Source organism: Bubalus bubalis, chromosome 24 (genome assembly GCF_019923935.1).
Source record: "Bubalus bubalis isolate 160015118507 breed Murrah chromosome 24, NDDB_SH_1, whole genome shotgun sequence".
NCBI classification, from domain to species: Eukaryota; Metazoa; Chordata; class Mammalia; order Artiodactyla; family Bovidae; genus Bubalus; species Bubalus bubalis.
In genome coordinates this window covers 3,184,528-3,200,411 of record NC_059180.1, presented here as the reverse complement: position 1 = coordinate 3,200,411, position 15,884 = coordinate 3,184,528, and the positions used below count along the sequence as shown (strand labels likewise).

Sequence of the window (15,884 nt, the reverse complement as noted above, 5' to 3'; positions counted from 1 at the left end):
GCCACTGGACTACCAGGGAAGTCCCTTACTGAGTTTCTCCAAGTTCCTCCCAGTGGATTCTGGTTTGGGATGTGCCTCTTAGGAGGCGTGTTTCAGGTGTGGCCCCTGTGAGGAGAAGGGAGGTGGTTGCGATCCCAGCCTGGCTTCTGGGAGGGGAAAGCGGCAGAGATGGGATGTGGTGGGTCTAGGGGAGCAGGGATGGGCGGGGTGGTGGCCTGTCCCTTCCTGAGGCGGTGGAACCCAGAGGGTGTGAGTGAGCCTTGCGGACTGTGCAGTGCTGTGCAGACAAGCCTCCTGGGATCAGCAGCAGCAGCAGCCGGGACTGGAATCCGTCAGAGGCGGTGCTGCTTCTTACTTGTTGCTTGTTGGCTGCAGGCAGCGCTGTGCAGCATGTGGAATCTTCGTTCCCCAGCGGGGGATGGAGCTTGGGTCCCCCCCTGCAGTGGAAACAAGGAGTCCTAACCACTGGACCGCCAAGGACGTCTGCAGTCTTGCTTCTTGCCCAGAGCACCTGTGGCTATATTTTTTGGGTTTTACTCTTAGCTGCCAAGAATCTGCCTTCATGTGAGCTTCCCCAGAAGCTAAACCCAGGAACGAGGATACAGGGGCAAAGGGTGTATTTGGGAGGTGACCCCAAGATGCAGCAGCAGGAGGGAGCGGAAGTGAGGATGGGAGGGCACGCAGCCACAAAAAGGAAGCAGGTTGCCCTGTAGGCACCCAGAGCTTGGTCCTGCACCGGAGACCGTGGGGAGCGAGGCTGGGAGTTGTCTCCACTGAGGGCAGAGGAGTGGGGTCTTCGTCAGCCCGAGGAGTCCCTGGGGAGGCTGATTCCTCTGAACATTAGTTCCTGGGCTCCTGAAACTTTGGTGCAAATTTCAGAGCTCTTGGCCTAGGGTCTGGACGCTGTGGGGAGGGGGATGGGCATCCTCAGCTTCGAGGTGGAGAGTCGACCCCTCGGCTTGTATCAGCTCTCTGTTATGGAAATTCCGGAGGGTGAAGGGCCACCCTGAGTTTCTGGTCCAGAATGTCTGGGTTCCTGTGGCACCTGCTTGGCTGTTATCTTCTGGGAGCTTCCGGTGAGGCCAGGAGGATGGGGTGGTCCCTGCTTCAGAGGCATGGACCCTCATTAAGCCAGATTCTGAAGGGAGCCCCGGGGAGGGTGCGGGGCTGGGCTCTGGCCACCGCTGTGTTAGGTCAGGACCTCCAGCTGCACGCCTCCAGGGGGCACCGTTCACGTGGAATGCCACATTTTCTCTGCTGCAGGCCTTCCAGAAACTCCGGCCCTTTCCCCCTTTTCCTCGGCTTGCCCTGCTGGTCCCGCTCTTTCCTTGCTGGGGTTTCCATCTCAAAACTGTTCTGAGCTGGCGGCAGCCCATGGTCTGATCTCCCAAACTCCGTTTCCCAGAGACCAAGCCAAGCTGCCATCTGCCATCCAGGAGGAGCTGTGAATTCCTGAATGGACACAAAGAAGTAGCCTGAGACCCAGCTGGAGAAAGGGAGCAGCCCAGAGGGCCCGGGGCCAGAGGGACGGACAGACAGACCCCGCTTTGTCTCCTAGACAATTCCCTTTAGTCCTCTGTCCTGGGGATTCAAGGCTGCTATCGCCAGGCACCAGCCTGGCCCGGAAGGGGCGGCTGCAGCGGTTTCCCTGGGCCCCGGGCTCATTTGGAGGAAGAGGCCCACTTCTCTCTTGGGGCTGCGGACCCCAGCTGGGCCCAGGCCAGGAGGGGAGGAAGACATTGTGGAACTCTGAACCTGGGCCTGGCTGCTTCAGACTGCAGGCGGGGAGGGGGCGGAAGGGGAGAGCCAGTCACTGGCGTGCCCAGGCCTGGAGGGGGGCCCAGGTGGTGGGCACAGGGCAGGTGGTCAGCAAGCTTAGGCCCCCTGCCCGGGGCTACCTGAAGAGATCCCAGGGTGGTGGAAGCACACCCCGCCCAGACCTGGCTGGTAGGAGCCTGAGACTACTCCATCTTTAACCCTTTATTAGAGTGTAACTACCAGATCAAAATTGAGAAAGGAGTACGACAAGGCTGTATCTTGTCATCCTGCTTGTTTAACTTACATGCAGAGTACATCATGCAGAATGCTGGGCTGGATGAATCACAAGCTGGAATCAAGATTGCTGGGAGAAATATCAATAACCTCAGATATATAGAAGATACCACTCTAATGGAAGAAAGTGAAGAGGAACTAAAGAGCCTCTTGATGAGGGTGAAAAGGGAGAGTGAAAAACCTGGCTTATAACTCAACATTAAAGAAACTAAGATCATGGCATCCAGTCCCATCATTTCATGGCAAAAAGAAGGGGAAAAAATGGGAACAGTGACAGATTTTATTTTCTAGGGCTCCTAAATCACTGCGGATGGTGACTGCAGCCATGAAATTAAAGGACACTTGCTCCTTGGAAGGAAAGCTATGATAAATCCAGACAGCATATTAAAAAGCAGAGACATCGTTTTGCTGATAGAAGTCCATATAGGCAAAGCTATGTTTTTTTTCAGTAGTCATGTATGGATGTGGGAGTTGGACCATATAGAAGGCTGAGTTCCAGAGAACTGATGGTTTTGAACTGTGGTGCTGGAGAAGACTCTTGAGAGTCTCTCCGATTGCAAGGAGATCAAACCAGTCGATCCTAAAGGAAATCAACCTTAAATATTCATTGGAAGGACTGATGCTGAGGCTGAAGCTCCAATACTTTGGCCACCTGATGCAAAGAACTGACTCACTGGAAAAGACCCTGATGCTGGGAAAGATTGAAGGCAAAAGGCAAAGGGCATGGCAGCGGATGAGATGGTTAGGTAACATCACTGATTCAATGGACATGAATCTGAGCGAACTCCAGAAAATAGTGAAGAACAGGGAAGCCTGGCATGCTGCAGTCCATGCGGCTGCAAAGAGTCAGACACAACTTAGCAACTGAATAACAGCAACTACTGGAAATTGTGCGCCTTTCCATTGGGGCTGGAAGACTGAGCACACCCATGGGACCAGTACCTGGATCAGATCCCTTAATGATTCCAAGGGTAGCCACTGTCCTGGTTTTTATCTTCAAAGACTACTGTTGCCGGTTCTTGAAGTTTATGTAAGAGAGCCCGTCCTGTTTGGTGCCATGATTGTGATGCGCCCGTGTCTCTGAGTGCAAGGTATTCTCTGACTGGTTCTCTCTGCAGTCTAGTTCTGTTTGGGACCCTCTACCTTGTATTTCCAAGGTAGTCTGGATGGGCAGTTGGATGGTTTCCAGAACTCTCTTTGGGACCAGCCTCTCTTCTCTTCCAACTCTAATGCTGTAGGTTGGAGAACATAGAGTTTCAATATTGATTTCAGACATAGACTTCCATATTTAAAATATTTTATTAGATTTTAACAATTTTTTTTTTTTTTTAGTGAATGAACATTGTAGCCAGTCAAGCAGCCCAGAAATAGAAAGAAAATAAGCAGTATTTCCCCTCTTCTCCCCAGGCCCTCACTGGAGTTTCCTTTCTTACCTCCTGCTTTTCTAAACCAGCAAATTGTCTCCCACCCCTGGAATTGTGTGACCTTTGGGTAGCCAAGGTCCTGACTGGATTAACCCATGTCTCTGGAATCCATCTAATCCAAAAGCTCTGAAGGTTTTTTAAAAGACAGTGACTGTTTCTGACTGCTTACGTTGAGTCTGAACAACGTAGTAAACGCTCAAAGATGATTGGTTATTTGGTTGCTTGCGAGCATCACCTATTGCATTCAGGCTCTGCACTGGGTCCAGGTAGGTGAAGAGGAATCAGGGCCAGTCCCCTGGTTTGCAGTCTTGGGGCCGAGGCAGACCCAGAAGCACCCAAATACGGATCATCTGTGCCACAACAGGGGTCACACAGGCTGCTGTGGGAGTCCTGAGGAAAGAGCCACCTTCTTCCTGGGAAAGCTCCAGGAAGACTAGAGGGGGAAGGAGATTCCACACAGGCAACCTAAGCAGTGGCCTTGAGGTGAGAGGGGGCAGTTTACAATCCAATCTAGATGGGGTGTGATAGTAGGGCTCAAGCAAGGCTTTTTCAGGAGAAGGGCCTTTTGACCTGGGTTCTGAGGGCTGAATAGGAGTTCACCAGCTAGAAAAGAGGGAAAGGGACTTTTAAGCAGAAGGAACAATGTGTGCAAGACCAAGAGATGTGATGTCTGTGGACTACGGAGAGAGCTTTCCTGGGGTGAGGAGAAATTACAGGGAGTGAGTCAGGGATAGAAAACAAGGGAAGCAGATGCCCTGGAACACAGGGTCTTCTAGCCCATGCAGGAGCTGCCTGGTGGTTTCTGTTCTTGGCCTTGGCACAGGTGTTTATGCTCTGGGTCCTCCAGGGCTTTACCTTGGCCAGTGGGGCCTGGGAGGGAGTCTTGGTGAGGCCAGTCCAGCATGGGAGGGATTGACACAGCCAGAGTTTAGGAGGCCTGGGGATCATGGATGACTTGTGGCCAGGGCTGCTCTGACCCCTGGCCAGTGAGGTGGGGCTTTCAGGAGCTAAGAAAGGGCTCTGTTCCTCCTCTCCCTTCACCTCTGGCTCCACGGCCAGTCTTCCATCCAGGAGGGGATGACCAGATGCTTCATCCTACGGTGTGAAAGACTGATGGCAGAAACTCTCCCATCAGGACCATGGACAGGGCTGAAAGCGGCGGTGAGTGGATTGTCTACACCTGTCTGTTTGCAGTCAGCCGCACCACTTCTGAGTTGTGTCTCAGAATCCCTGTATAAAATGACAAGCATCATCTCGGCCCTGCTCAGTTTACAGCGTGCTTGTGAGGCTGGGAGAGGGGGAGGGAGCGGAAGCTTTGCGGGGAACTCAACACCAGCCACGGCTGCCTCTCGCCTGCCCGGTGCCCGTGGCAGACATTGCTAATTCATCACTTAGGTTCGTTCTCAGAACTCTTTCAGCGCAGCGCTCCAGGCAGGCTCTTACCCGTTGATCAGAACTGGCGTTTCTGAAGTCCTTGCGCAGCCTCTGCTGGGCCCGGCGTTCATTCTGTGGTGCTGGGGTCCGGGCCATGGCTGCGGTGTGGCACCTGGCACTGTCCAGGTGGGGCCCCTCACCCCCTGCCTGCTGGCCTCTTCCTCCAGCCCACTGCTCCTCAGCCTTGCCCCTGCACTGGAATCGCATGGGAAGTTTAAAAAAAACTCCCCCCCCCACCCCATTGATTCTGTTTTGTCAGGGACTTTTCAGATCTCCCCCGTGATTGTTAAGGGCAGCAATGCTAGCCCTGGCCCCTTCCTCCAGCCTGCTAGGTGACGGATGATGACGCTGTTGTCCTGGGTGGTGTCGGATTCCGGGGAGGGGAGCCGTGATGGCTCAGCGGAGATTCAGCTCATGTCACCTCCATGCTGGCGTGTTAACAGAGGGTCTTCGTCCATGCAAAGCTTCTTCTTTCCTTACTTAGACACATTAGAGCACCTCTTCCAGAGCTGATGGAGGAGGCAGAGAGGGGTCCGTGTGTATACGTGCCTCCTGTGCGCGGGTCACTTCACACACTGTGTCTCGCTACCCTCCTGTAGCCCAGGTCTTGAGGTTGGACAATCCCAGGCTGAAATCCTGGCTCCATCCTTTCCTAGCTGTCTTGAATCACTTCAGTTCAGTTCAGTCGCTCAGTCGTGTCTGACTGTTTGTGATCCCACGGACTGCAGCACGCCAGGCTTCCCTGTCCATCACCAAGTCCCGGAGCTTGCTCAAACTCATGTCCATCGAGTCGGTGATGCCATCCAACCATCTCATTCTCTGTTGTCTCCTTCTTCTCCTGCTTTCAATCTTTCTCAGCGTCAGGGTCTTTCCCAATGAGTCAGTTCTCCACGTCAGGTGGCCAGAGTATTGCGTCAGAAAGGTGATTTGATTTTCTGGGCCTCAAAACCCCTTTGAATTTCTGTTTTCTCAGCTGTAAAGTGGGTTCAGTAATACCATGGAGGATTTATAGTAAGAGAATCATCAGTGTCAGTCATGGGTCGATGTGTACTGAGTGCTGTGCACAGATTAACCCATTCTATCCCTTTGGGATCCCCAGGTGGGTGCTGATAACACCCCCATTGCTCAGATGAGAAAGGTGAGGCCCAGAGAGCTTTAGTAACTTGTCCATGGATGCACGGGCTGATAAGGGATGGGGCTGGGGTTGAAGGAGTAGGGACTGCAAGGGTTTTGAAGTTCATGGAAGTAAAAGGCAAGAAGGGACTTTTTAAAGAAATGTATTTACTTATTTGCTGTGGTGGGTCTTAGTTGCATCATGTGAGATCTTTCGTCGTGGGGCACGGACTCTCTAGTTGGGGCTCTCGGGCTTAGTTGCTCCGCAGCATGTGGGATCTTAGTTCCTCAACCAGGGATCACACCTGCATCCCATGCATTGCAAGGCAGGTTCTTAATCACTGGACCGCCAGGGAAGTCCCCTGAGAAGGGACTTTTAAAAGTAATTCCGGTGTGAACCCAGCAAGAAAAGAGAACGGTAGAGAAAGCCTCCATCTTCTGGGAGAATTCATGACAGTCGTGACCAGGATGTTGGCAGAAATTCGCGCCCTCACTTTTTCCACCTGAGCAATGGGGATGTTATCAGCACCCTCCCCGCTCCTGGGGGATTCTGAGGCCAGTGTGGCGTGGTCTCAGGTGGGGTGAGGGGCATGTTACTGGATAACAGACAGAAGGTCCTCATTGTAAAGCAGCTGAGACCTTTGTCCGAGTTGTCTTGTGTTTGTGTTCTGGGTAGGGCGGGACTCGCATGTGGTGTCCCTGGACATCGAGCAGAGGCGGTCCCCGAGCCCCGTGTTGATGGAGTGGCTCGGTCCTCCCAGCTGCTTATAGTGAGATACGGGAGGAGAGAAATGAATCGAAGAAGCAAAAAGCAGCCGGGACGTAGATATTTGGAGAGTTCTCCGCCTGTCCATGTTAGTTAAATAGCGGGCACATGTTCAGAAGGGAACGCTGCGGATGTGGCCCGCGGACCATTTGTGAGGGGGTTAGTATTGATGGGGACTGTGGGCCTGTCTGCCTCTGCCCTGAAGCCAGGGGCAGAGTCCTCCCAGCCGGGGCGAAGGCGTGAAGGAGGGCTGCACGTGGGTGCTGTTGCTTGGTAAGAGGGAACAGCCACGAGCAGAGGCGGCTCAGAGATCTCGGGGCGGGACTGGCTGCTCCCGTTTCCAAGGGTGGGGGCGTCTCAGGGGTGGGGTGACCTGCTGAGCTGTGGGGGTGATGCTATCACCCCCGGGGCCCTAGAGGGCAGAGCGTGGCACCAGAGAAGACATTGAGCCTGACGATCTCAAGGAGCTTGCCTTGCTCCCCTTTGGACTTGCTTGGGCCCCGTCACCCCTTCTTCCTTCTTTTTTCCCAACTCTTAACATATCCCTTGCTTTCATTTATTTAGTCTTGGCTGCGCTGAGTCTTCATTGCTGCACGAGGGCTTTCTCTAGTTGCAGTGCTTGGGCTTCTCATTATGGGGGCTTCTGGAGAATCCCGTGGACAGGGGAGTCTGGTGGGCTGCTGTCCATGGGGTCACACAGAGTCGGACATGACTGAAGTGACTTAGCATGCATGCATTGGAGAAGGAAATGGCAACCCACTCCAGTGTTCTTGCCTGGAGAATCCCAGGGACAGAGGAGCCTGGTGGGCTGCCGTCTATGTGGTCTCACAGAGTCGGACACGACTGAAGTGACTCAGCAGCAGCAGCTCTTGTTGCAGAGCTTGGAATCCCTTCCTTCTTTTTGGTATCTTTTTTTTATTAATGGGAGTGTCTGTCCCGCATCTGTCCCACCACTGTATTTGGTTTCCCAGACTCACAGCTGGACAGGGATTTTGCCTTGGAATGAATTGTACTTCCGTGTCTCACCCATGTCTGCCTTAGATGTTCTGCTCCACTTGACTTGCTCACCCTCTCAGTCGTGTCTGACTCTTTGCGACCCTGTGGACTGTAGGCCTCCAGGCTCCTCTGTCCATGGGATTCTCCAGGCAAGAATACTGGAGCAGGTTGCATTTCTTCCTCCAGGGGATCTTCCCGATGCAGTGGACGGATGCAGGGATTGAACTCGCCTCTCCTGCATTGCAGGCGTTTTCTCTACCACTGAGCCGTCAGGGAAGCCCCTAGATGACGTTTCGATGAAACTTTGAATTTTGGGCTTTAGAGGTAATGCTGGGTTGAGTTGATACTTTTGGGGTTGTTGGGATGGAACGAAGGTATTTTACATTCAAGAAGAACGTACATTTGAGGGGCCTGCGGTGGTGTGCTATGGACACATGAGGAGGTTGTGTGGCAGCCCAGAGATGCTAAGATGTTTCCCGTGTCAAATGGCAGCGACGTGACCATGCAGGGACTTTCCACCCAGCTGTGTATCTGGCTCCAAAGCCCCGCTCCCACCGGCTCAGGGTGGGAGTTGACCTCTGTCCCGGTCTCCTGGCAGCTCAGTTTGGGAGCCCTCCACAAGGAGGTAGGCTCCCTACTCCCATGAAATGCTGTGGCCACGTGGTCATCTAAGTGGCCGGGCTGGCCCCAGAATGTGGACTCTGTTCTCCAGAAAGGAGGCAGAAGGTCCATTTCCCTCCTTTATTTGAACCAGCAGCAACTAGCTAGAAATGCTGACTCTGAAATTTCCTACAGTCTTGAAGGCTGCCAGCTCTGTTCCAGAGCATTCTAAATTTTCTCTCTGCATTTCAGCTGTTAAAAATGACTCCCTCGTCCCCGTACTGGGGAAACAGACAAGCCATGGCACGTCCATGCGAAGGACTAGTTCTCAGCAATGAAAAGGAAGGAACCACTGACCCAGGCAACAGCATGGATGAAGCCAACCTGCTTTAAGCTGAGTGAAGAAAGCCAAACTCAAAAGACTGTGCTGGGGAAAGAGGAAGAGAGGCTGGAAGGGGTGGCCGAGAATAATAGTGTTAGAGGGACCATTTGCTCTTCATAGGAAACAACTTTGTCTTAGATACAGTTTAAGCAGAAAAGAAGTAAATCTCTGTTTGGCATTCCAAGCACAGTTTCTTTTCATCTAAGAATACACTTGACTTTAGGCAATCAATTCTTTTTAGACAGTAAAATAAATAAATAAATGTCTGCAGGGCTTCTGTACGATCCCATGTGTATGAGGTTCTGGAAATGGGAAAGCTATGAGGGGTCAGAGAGCAGAGCAGCGGCTACAGGGCTGCAGAAAGGGACGGGGCAACCGGAGGCAGGAGGGCGTTCGGGGGGATGGGTGATGGACCTTTTCTTTCTCTTGATTTCTCTTCGTTATGGTAGTGGTTATACAACTCTCTCCATTTACCTAAACTTATATAAAGACGTGCTGCGAAAAGGGGAAATTTTACTGAACATAAATGGAAAGGAAAATTAAAAAGAAACAGTGAGTGCATTGTCCTCTTCAAAATGCCTGCCTGGAGGTTTATGAAGGAAGAAAAAGAATGCCACAAGGAGTTAAAGAAACGTTCTTGATTCTTGCGGGCTGTGGGAACTCTGTTTCTTGGGTCTTTGCCCCTGGCCCCTCTCCACTCTCCCGACCGCATTCAATAGCGGCAGCCCCGGGTGAAAGACAAGGAAAGTTTTGTGGAGCCCAGAAATAAATAAATAAACTGCCCCATCCTGGTCGCCCTGGCAACCGTGACATCACCCTCGGACCAAGTGGCTGGCACCGCGGGGGGCTCGGTGTTTGTTAAAGGGGCAGGGGAGAGGGCAGTCCCGGCTATAGGTGGGGGAGACTTGGTTTCCCGCTCAGGAGAAAGGTGTCAGCTCTCCCCTTCACGGCTCGCCTCGGAGTCCCGGCCCCCAGCCCAATCAGAGCGGGGTGTAGACTATCACCGCCTCTCTGGGGGGCTCTGGGGCAGAATCTGTCAAAGGGAACACCGTGTGTCCCTGGGTTCGTGTCTCTGGGAACGGATGAACACACACTTTGTGGCTTAATTGTTTTATTATTTTTTTTGCCACGTTGCGCTATATCCGTGATCTTAGTTCCCCAACCAGGCATCGAACCTGTGCCTCCTGCAGCGGAAGCAGAGTCTTAACCAGTGGGCCGCCAGGGAAGTCCACACAGTTAATGGCTTAAAGCAATGGGAATCGGGCCCCGGTTTGGCTCCCTCTGGAGGCTTGCGGATGCACCTGCTCCGGGCCTCCCTCCCAGCTGCTGCCGGCTGCCGGCGCGTTCAGCATGACGCTGCCCCAGGCCTGTCTCCGCACTGTCTGCTCTCTGTGGCTCTCCTCTGCTTACAAGGACACCTGTCATGTTGGATGAGGGGCTCACCCCCCTCAGTGTGACCTCATCTCAGCTGATTACATCTGCAGCTCTTTACAAATAAGTCAGATTCCGAGGTCCTGGGGGGTCAGGACTTTAGCACAGGAATTTTGGGAGGACTCAATTCAGCTGTTATAACGCTCTTTTTTGTTGTTTTATTTGCTTTAGTGGTGTAGATCCAGCATACAGGAGGTACTCAGCAAATGCTAAGTGGACCGCACGCAGCACGCATTGGGAGCACAGTCTTAACCGCTGGACCCAGGGCAGTGTCCCACACCTAGCGTGGACACAGCGCACAGTAGTGCTTTATAAATGCTCTGTGCACCTTTCTGCACTGAGCCCTTTGTTCTGAACCATACCCTCGTTTCTCATGTTGGTGGCTCTTTCTAGTAATAATCGGGTTCCTGGGGCGGGGGGTTGTTTTCAGTGTTTAAGTGGAGTTTAACCCCCCTGGTGGATGATTCTTGGCAGAGTCCAAGGGGAACCGCCCACTTGCCCGACTCTGAGCCGGTGAGGTCCTGCCAGCAGCTCTCATCCCCCAGTCCCCACCCCCCGGCCAGCCTGGCCTGGAGACGCCTGCAGGGAGTCCTGTCGCTCAGGTGCACCGTCCCGTCCACCTGGGTGATGTCGCTTCCTGACTCTGCCCTGGGGCGTCCCCTCCGGAAAGCAGGGGTCGTGATGGCTCTGTGGGCCGGTGGAGCTCCTGTGAGGAGGAGGAGAGAGACTGGGGCAGAGGCGGGGCTGGGGCTTGGAAGATTCTCTAAAGACACCAGAACATCAGGAATGTTTCTCGTTGGAACTTCTGGGAGACCTGGGTTCTATCCCTGGGTTAGGAAGATCCCCTGGAGAAGGGAATGGCTACCCACTCCAGTATTCTGGCCTGGAGAATTCCACAGACTGTGTAGTCCATGGGGTCGCAAAGAGTCGGACAGGACTGAGTGACTTTCACTTTCACTTTTCCTGGTGGTGCGATGATTAGGACTCTGCACGGTCACTGCAGGGGCCACGGGTTTGATCCCTGGTTGGGGAAGTAAGATCCCGCATGTGGCCAAAAAAAAGTTTTTTAAAAAGGAATGTTTACTGTCAAGATAAAGTCACCTGGCCGTTCCACCTGTGGATCAATGCCCAGCAGAAATGAGTGCATATGTTCCCTACCATGAACACTCACAGCAGAGTTACCATAACAGCCTCAAGTTGGAACGTCCACCTCCAGTAGATGGGATAAATGAATTGTGGTTTGCTCACCTGGCAAAATAGTCTATTGCAATGAAAGCAACCAATTATTGCATCTGACAAAAGTCTCGCTGAGGCAAGGAGCCAGACCCACAGGGAGTGTGCTGTGGGATCCCACGATGGGAAAATCAGGACCCACGAGACTAGTCTACAGTGGCAGTGTGTGTGTCGGGGGCAGGCTCCTTGAGGGGTGGTGCCCCGGGGAAGGGGCCTGAAGGCACTTTCTAGGGCCTGGGAAAGGAGCTCTGGGTGCTCTGGGTGGTGGTCACGTGGGTGTGTGTCTGTGTAAAATCCATGGAACTGCACCCTGGGGAGCTATAGACCGTGTATCTGTGACACATAAAGAAAATTAAAAATAGGAAATGAAAGAGCATGCTACGCCTCAGGATTTACTTATTTATTAATATTTTAGCCATACTTCACGACTTGCAGGGTCTTAGTTCCCTGACCATGGATTGAACCTGGGCTGTTGGCAGTGAGAGCAGAGTTCTAATCACTGGACTGTCAGGGGATTCCCTGCAACCTGACATTTAGCAAATGTAACTTTGGGGATTTGGCTCAAAATGCTGGATAGTCCAAAAAAGGTGTAATAGAGAGAGTGAGGGGAGGGGAGGGGAGCGGAGCGGAGGCGGGCCCTCCCACCAGCAGGGCCGAGGGCCCCTGGGCTCTGTGACCAGGGCTGCTGCCGGCTGCCTCCACCCAGCTGCCGGGGATTGTGTGTCTCCCCCCAGGTTCATGAACCACCGGGTTCCCGCCCACAAGAGGTACCAGCCCACGGAGTATGAGCATGCTGCCAACTGTGCCACCCACGCTGTGAGTCTCGGGGGGCTGAGCGGCACAGGAGGGGCCGGGAGGCAGCCTGTTGCCCTTGGAGTCAGTGTTCTCATCCCGCGGCGGTGACCTGAGGGGCCTGCCCCTCAGGGGGATCCCGAGGGAAGGTCATGTGGGTAAATGGGACTGTGGCTCTGAGCGTGCCTCTCGTTGGCCTTAAGAACCTTCAGTGGCTCCCTAGTAGTACCTGGTGCACCGTCCGGGCTCGGTAGAAGCTCCCAGATACAGGTCTTAGCCTGAATGTCGGCCCACCTCCCCGTGCCGTGATCTTGCCCCCAGGCGCCAGCACCCTGAATTCCACCCACTGTTTCCAAACTAGAACGCATGACCCAGTGTCTTTGCACATGCTGTTCCCGGGGCCTGGAATACTTGCCATCTCCCCCACGAAATCCTGCTCTGGGCAGCGGTCCTTAAGCCTTTGGGCCCCTTTGAGGATCTTATGAAGATCCGGACCTACGCTGTCCAGCTTTGTAGCCACTGGCCTCGTGCAGCTGAAATACGGCACGTCTGAACTGAGGTGTGCTGTGAGTGCAGACTACATGGCACATTTTGAAGATTCAGTGTGAAAAAAAGAATGCAAGATATCTTAGTTCTTTTTATATTAATGATGTGTTGAAAGGATACTTTGGATATATCAGACTAAGCAAAATATATTAATAAAGTCAAACATATTAATAATTAATACATTAATAATATATTAAAATATATTTAAATATAATTTACATAAATTATGTATTTATTAATAAATATATCAATTAATATATTAATAAAGCAAATATATTAATAAATGTATTTTTTCATTTTTAAAATGTGGCTACTGGAGAATCTAAAATTACCTGTGCTGGGACTTCCCTGGTGGTCTGGTGGCTAAGACTGTGTGCTCCCAGCACAGGGGGCCCCGGGCTCGATCCCTGGTCAGGGAACAAGGTCCCACATGCCACCACTCAGAGTTTGCAGGCTGCAGCTACAGATCCTGCGCACTGCAATGAGGACTGAAGACACCAAGGGCCATGACTAAGACTCTGCACACCACATAAATAAGTTAAAAAATAATTAAAAATAAAATTTGCTGTGCCACCTGCATTGTATTAAGTAGTTTTGTCGGCTGGAGCTGCTGTAGAGTCTGTCTCCAAAATAAGTGCTCCTAACACACAGAATCAGACAAACTCTTTTGGAGACCCTGTACTCCCCACCGCCTGCCCAGTGCTTTGGAGAACTCTGAGATTTCTCAGAGGAACCAATGGATAAACCAAGATTTGAAGAGTAAGTTTTCCAGGCAGACATTGTGGGGAGGGATGTCTTCGGGGAGAACCCCGTGGGCATCAGTGTGGCAGTGTGAAGCATCATGGGAGCCTAGGGTGCTCAAGGCTGGGTTAGCAGCAGACATGCAGGATGGGGGCAGCGGCCAGAGACGCGTCCTGAAGACAGGAGATCTTGGCTTCCTGTTTTACCGCTACATTGTCTAGAGCTATGCTATCCAGTATGGTTGCCACTGTCCTGGTGTGGCTGTTGGATTCAAAGTTGAAGCCAGTTAAGGTGACAGAAAATGAAAACGGCAAGTCCTTAGTGGTATAAGCCACATTTCATGTGCTCGGTAGCTGTGTGGGCTTGGAGGCTTCCATCCTGGATGGCGCAGGTCTAGACCCTTCCCTCCACCACAGGAGTTCCGTGGGGCAGCGCAGGTCTAGACCCTTCCCTCCACCACAGGAGTTCTGTGGGGCAGCACAAGTCTAGACCCTTCCCTCCACCATGGGAATTCTGTGGGGCAGCGCAGGTCTAGACCCTTCCCTCCACCATGGGAGTTCCATCGGGCAGTGCAGGTCTGGAACCTTCCCTCCACCACGGGAGTTCTGTGGGGCAGCACAGGTCTAGAATGTTTCCACCACTGTAGGGAGTTCCATCGGGCAGCGCAGGTCTGGAACCTTCCCTCCACCACGGGGAGTTCTGTCGGGCAGTGCAGGTCTGGAGAAGACGCATGGGGGTCTCCCGGGGGCTCTGCACTTGCCTGGCCCCCGTTCCAGAGGCCGGCCTTGCAGCACCGCCCCCTCCCTGCCTCCAGCTCTGGATCATCCCCAGCATTCTTGGCAGCTCCAACCTCTACTTCCTGTCGGACGACGACTGGGAGGCCATCTCCGCCTGGATCTACGGCCTCGGGCTCTGCGGGCTCTTCGTGGTGTCCACCGTGTTCCACACCATCTCCTGGAAGAAGAGCCACCTCAGGTGTCTGCTGCCCAGCCCACGGGTGGGGGCATGCGCGCGGCGGGGTCACCAGGGCTGGGGCCCACGGCGGGCCGAGGTGGGGCAAGATGCCTCGGGCTGTGCTTGGCTGAGCAGAGAGGGGGCCCAGGATGGAAGGCCTAGTGCCACCTTTGCTTCAGGGCGGCGGGGTTGAGTCCCCCCGGGGGACCCCCTCGCCCTCAGAATACTCGTTTGCTGCACTATGAGCAGCCGGAAGAGCAAGCCCCTCACTCCCAGGTTGGCCTGTAACTGTCGCGTAACGCCCGTTTCTGGGCACCCCTAGGTTCCGGGCACTCTGCAGCTGCCACTTTGGATCTCTTCAAGAATTCTGCAGTGTAGGCATTAGCATCCTGGATTTTAATTTTGGTTTGGTTTGTGGTAAATAAGCACGGTGTAAAGTCTAGCATCTTGACCGTTTCCAAGCGCACCTCCAGTGGCATTAAGCACATTAACGCTGCTCTACAAACATCACCACCATCCATCTGCTGAATATTTTCATCTTCCCAAACCGAGGCCCTGTCTCCATTAAAGACTAACGCCCCATCTCCTCCCGCCCCCGGCACCGCCCTTCTACTTTCTGTCTCTATGAGTTGTCTGCTCTGTGCACCCCGTGTAAGTGGGTCATATACTGCTTGCCGTTTGTGAGCACAGCGTCCTAGAGCTCACCCTCGCCACAGCACGTGTCAGAATCGCCTTCCTTCTCAAGGCTGAAGCGTGTCTCATTGTGCGGTTGGACTGCACTTTGTTGATCCATTCAGCTGTTACGGACACTTGGGGTGCTTCTGCCCTTTGTCACCGGCTTCTTTGAGACATCCCGGGGCTCATCCACGGGGCAGCTTACAGAATCCCGGTTTTTGTGGACAACGACTCTGAATTTGGAAGGTGACGGGACATGCTTAAGGTTACCTCGCTGGTCGTGGCCGAGCCAGAACTGATTGCAGGACTCCAGGGCCCCCACAGAGCGAGGGGGCTCTCCGGTCTGTTGCAGCAGCTGCAGTGATCGCTGGGCCCCATGGCCCGTGCCCCTCCCGCCCCCCAGAAGCCCTGCGACTCCGCTGTATCCCACCGGTCCTGTCCCCATTCTTTCCGTGGGTCCTGGTGGACCCCACTGTATGAGAGTCCTGTGGCTGCTGTAACAAACTCCCACGCACGGAGCATCCTGAAACAACAGGAGCTTAGCCGCCCACGTCTAGGAGGCCAGAGTCTGAGATGAGCGAGTCAGTGGGGCCACGTCTCCAGGGGAGGACCCTGTGTTTCCTTCTCCAGCTTCTGGTGGCTCCCCGGTTCCCCGGCTTGTGGCAGTGTCACTCCAGTCTCCGCCTCTCTCCATAGGCCTCCTTCTGTGCCTCTGTGTGTCCCAGGCCCCCTCTCCTTTTCCTTC

The 15,884-nt window shown here is 53.5% G+C and overlaps 1 protein-coding gene and 1 long non-coding RNA gene across 7 annotated transcripts in view; both read left to right on the top strand.

Annotated features, from left to right (window-relative positions):
- MMD2 (monocyte to macrophage differentiation associated 2) overlaps positions 1–15,884 on the top strand; it is a 63,117-nt gene that overhangs the window by 21,089 nt on the left and 26,144 nt on the right. For 4 of the 6 annotated variants that reach the window (XM_044935805.2, XM_044935803.1, XM_044935801.2 and 1 more), the window contains exons 2-3: positions 12,166–12,247; positions 14,325–14,485. The exons of 1 other annotated variant lie outside the window; for it this stretch is intronic. In XM_044935805.2, the coding sequence (XP_044791740.1) occupies positions 12,166–12,247; positions 14,325–14,485 (243 nt within the window). The remainder of the gene's footprint in view (positions 1–12,165; positions 12,248–14,324; positions 14,486–15,884) is intronic. One more of the 6 variants, XM_044935804.2, reaches the window with a different exon arrangement.
- Positions 7,972–9,030, top strand: LOC123331569. Its single transcript, XR_006548278.1, has 2 exons — positions 7,972–8,109; positions 8,638–9,030. It is a non-coding gene; the product is annotated as an uncharacterized LOC123331569 (long non-coding RNA).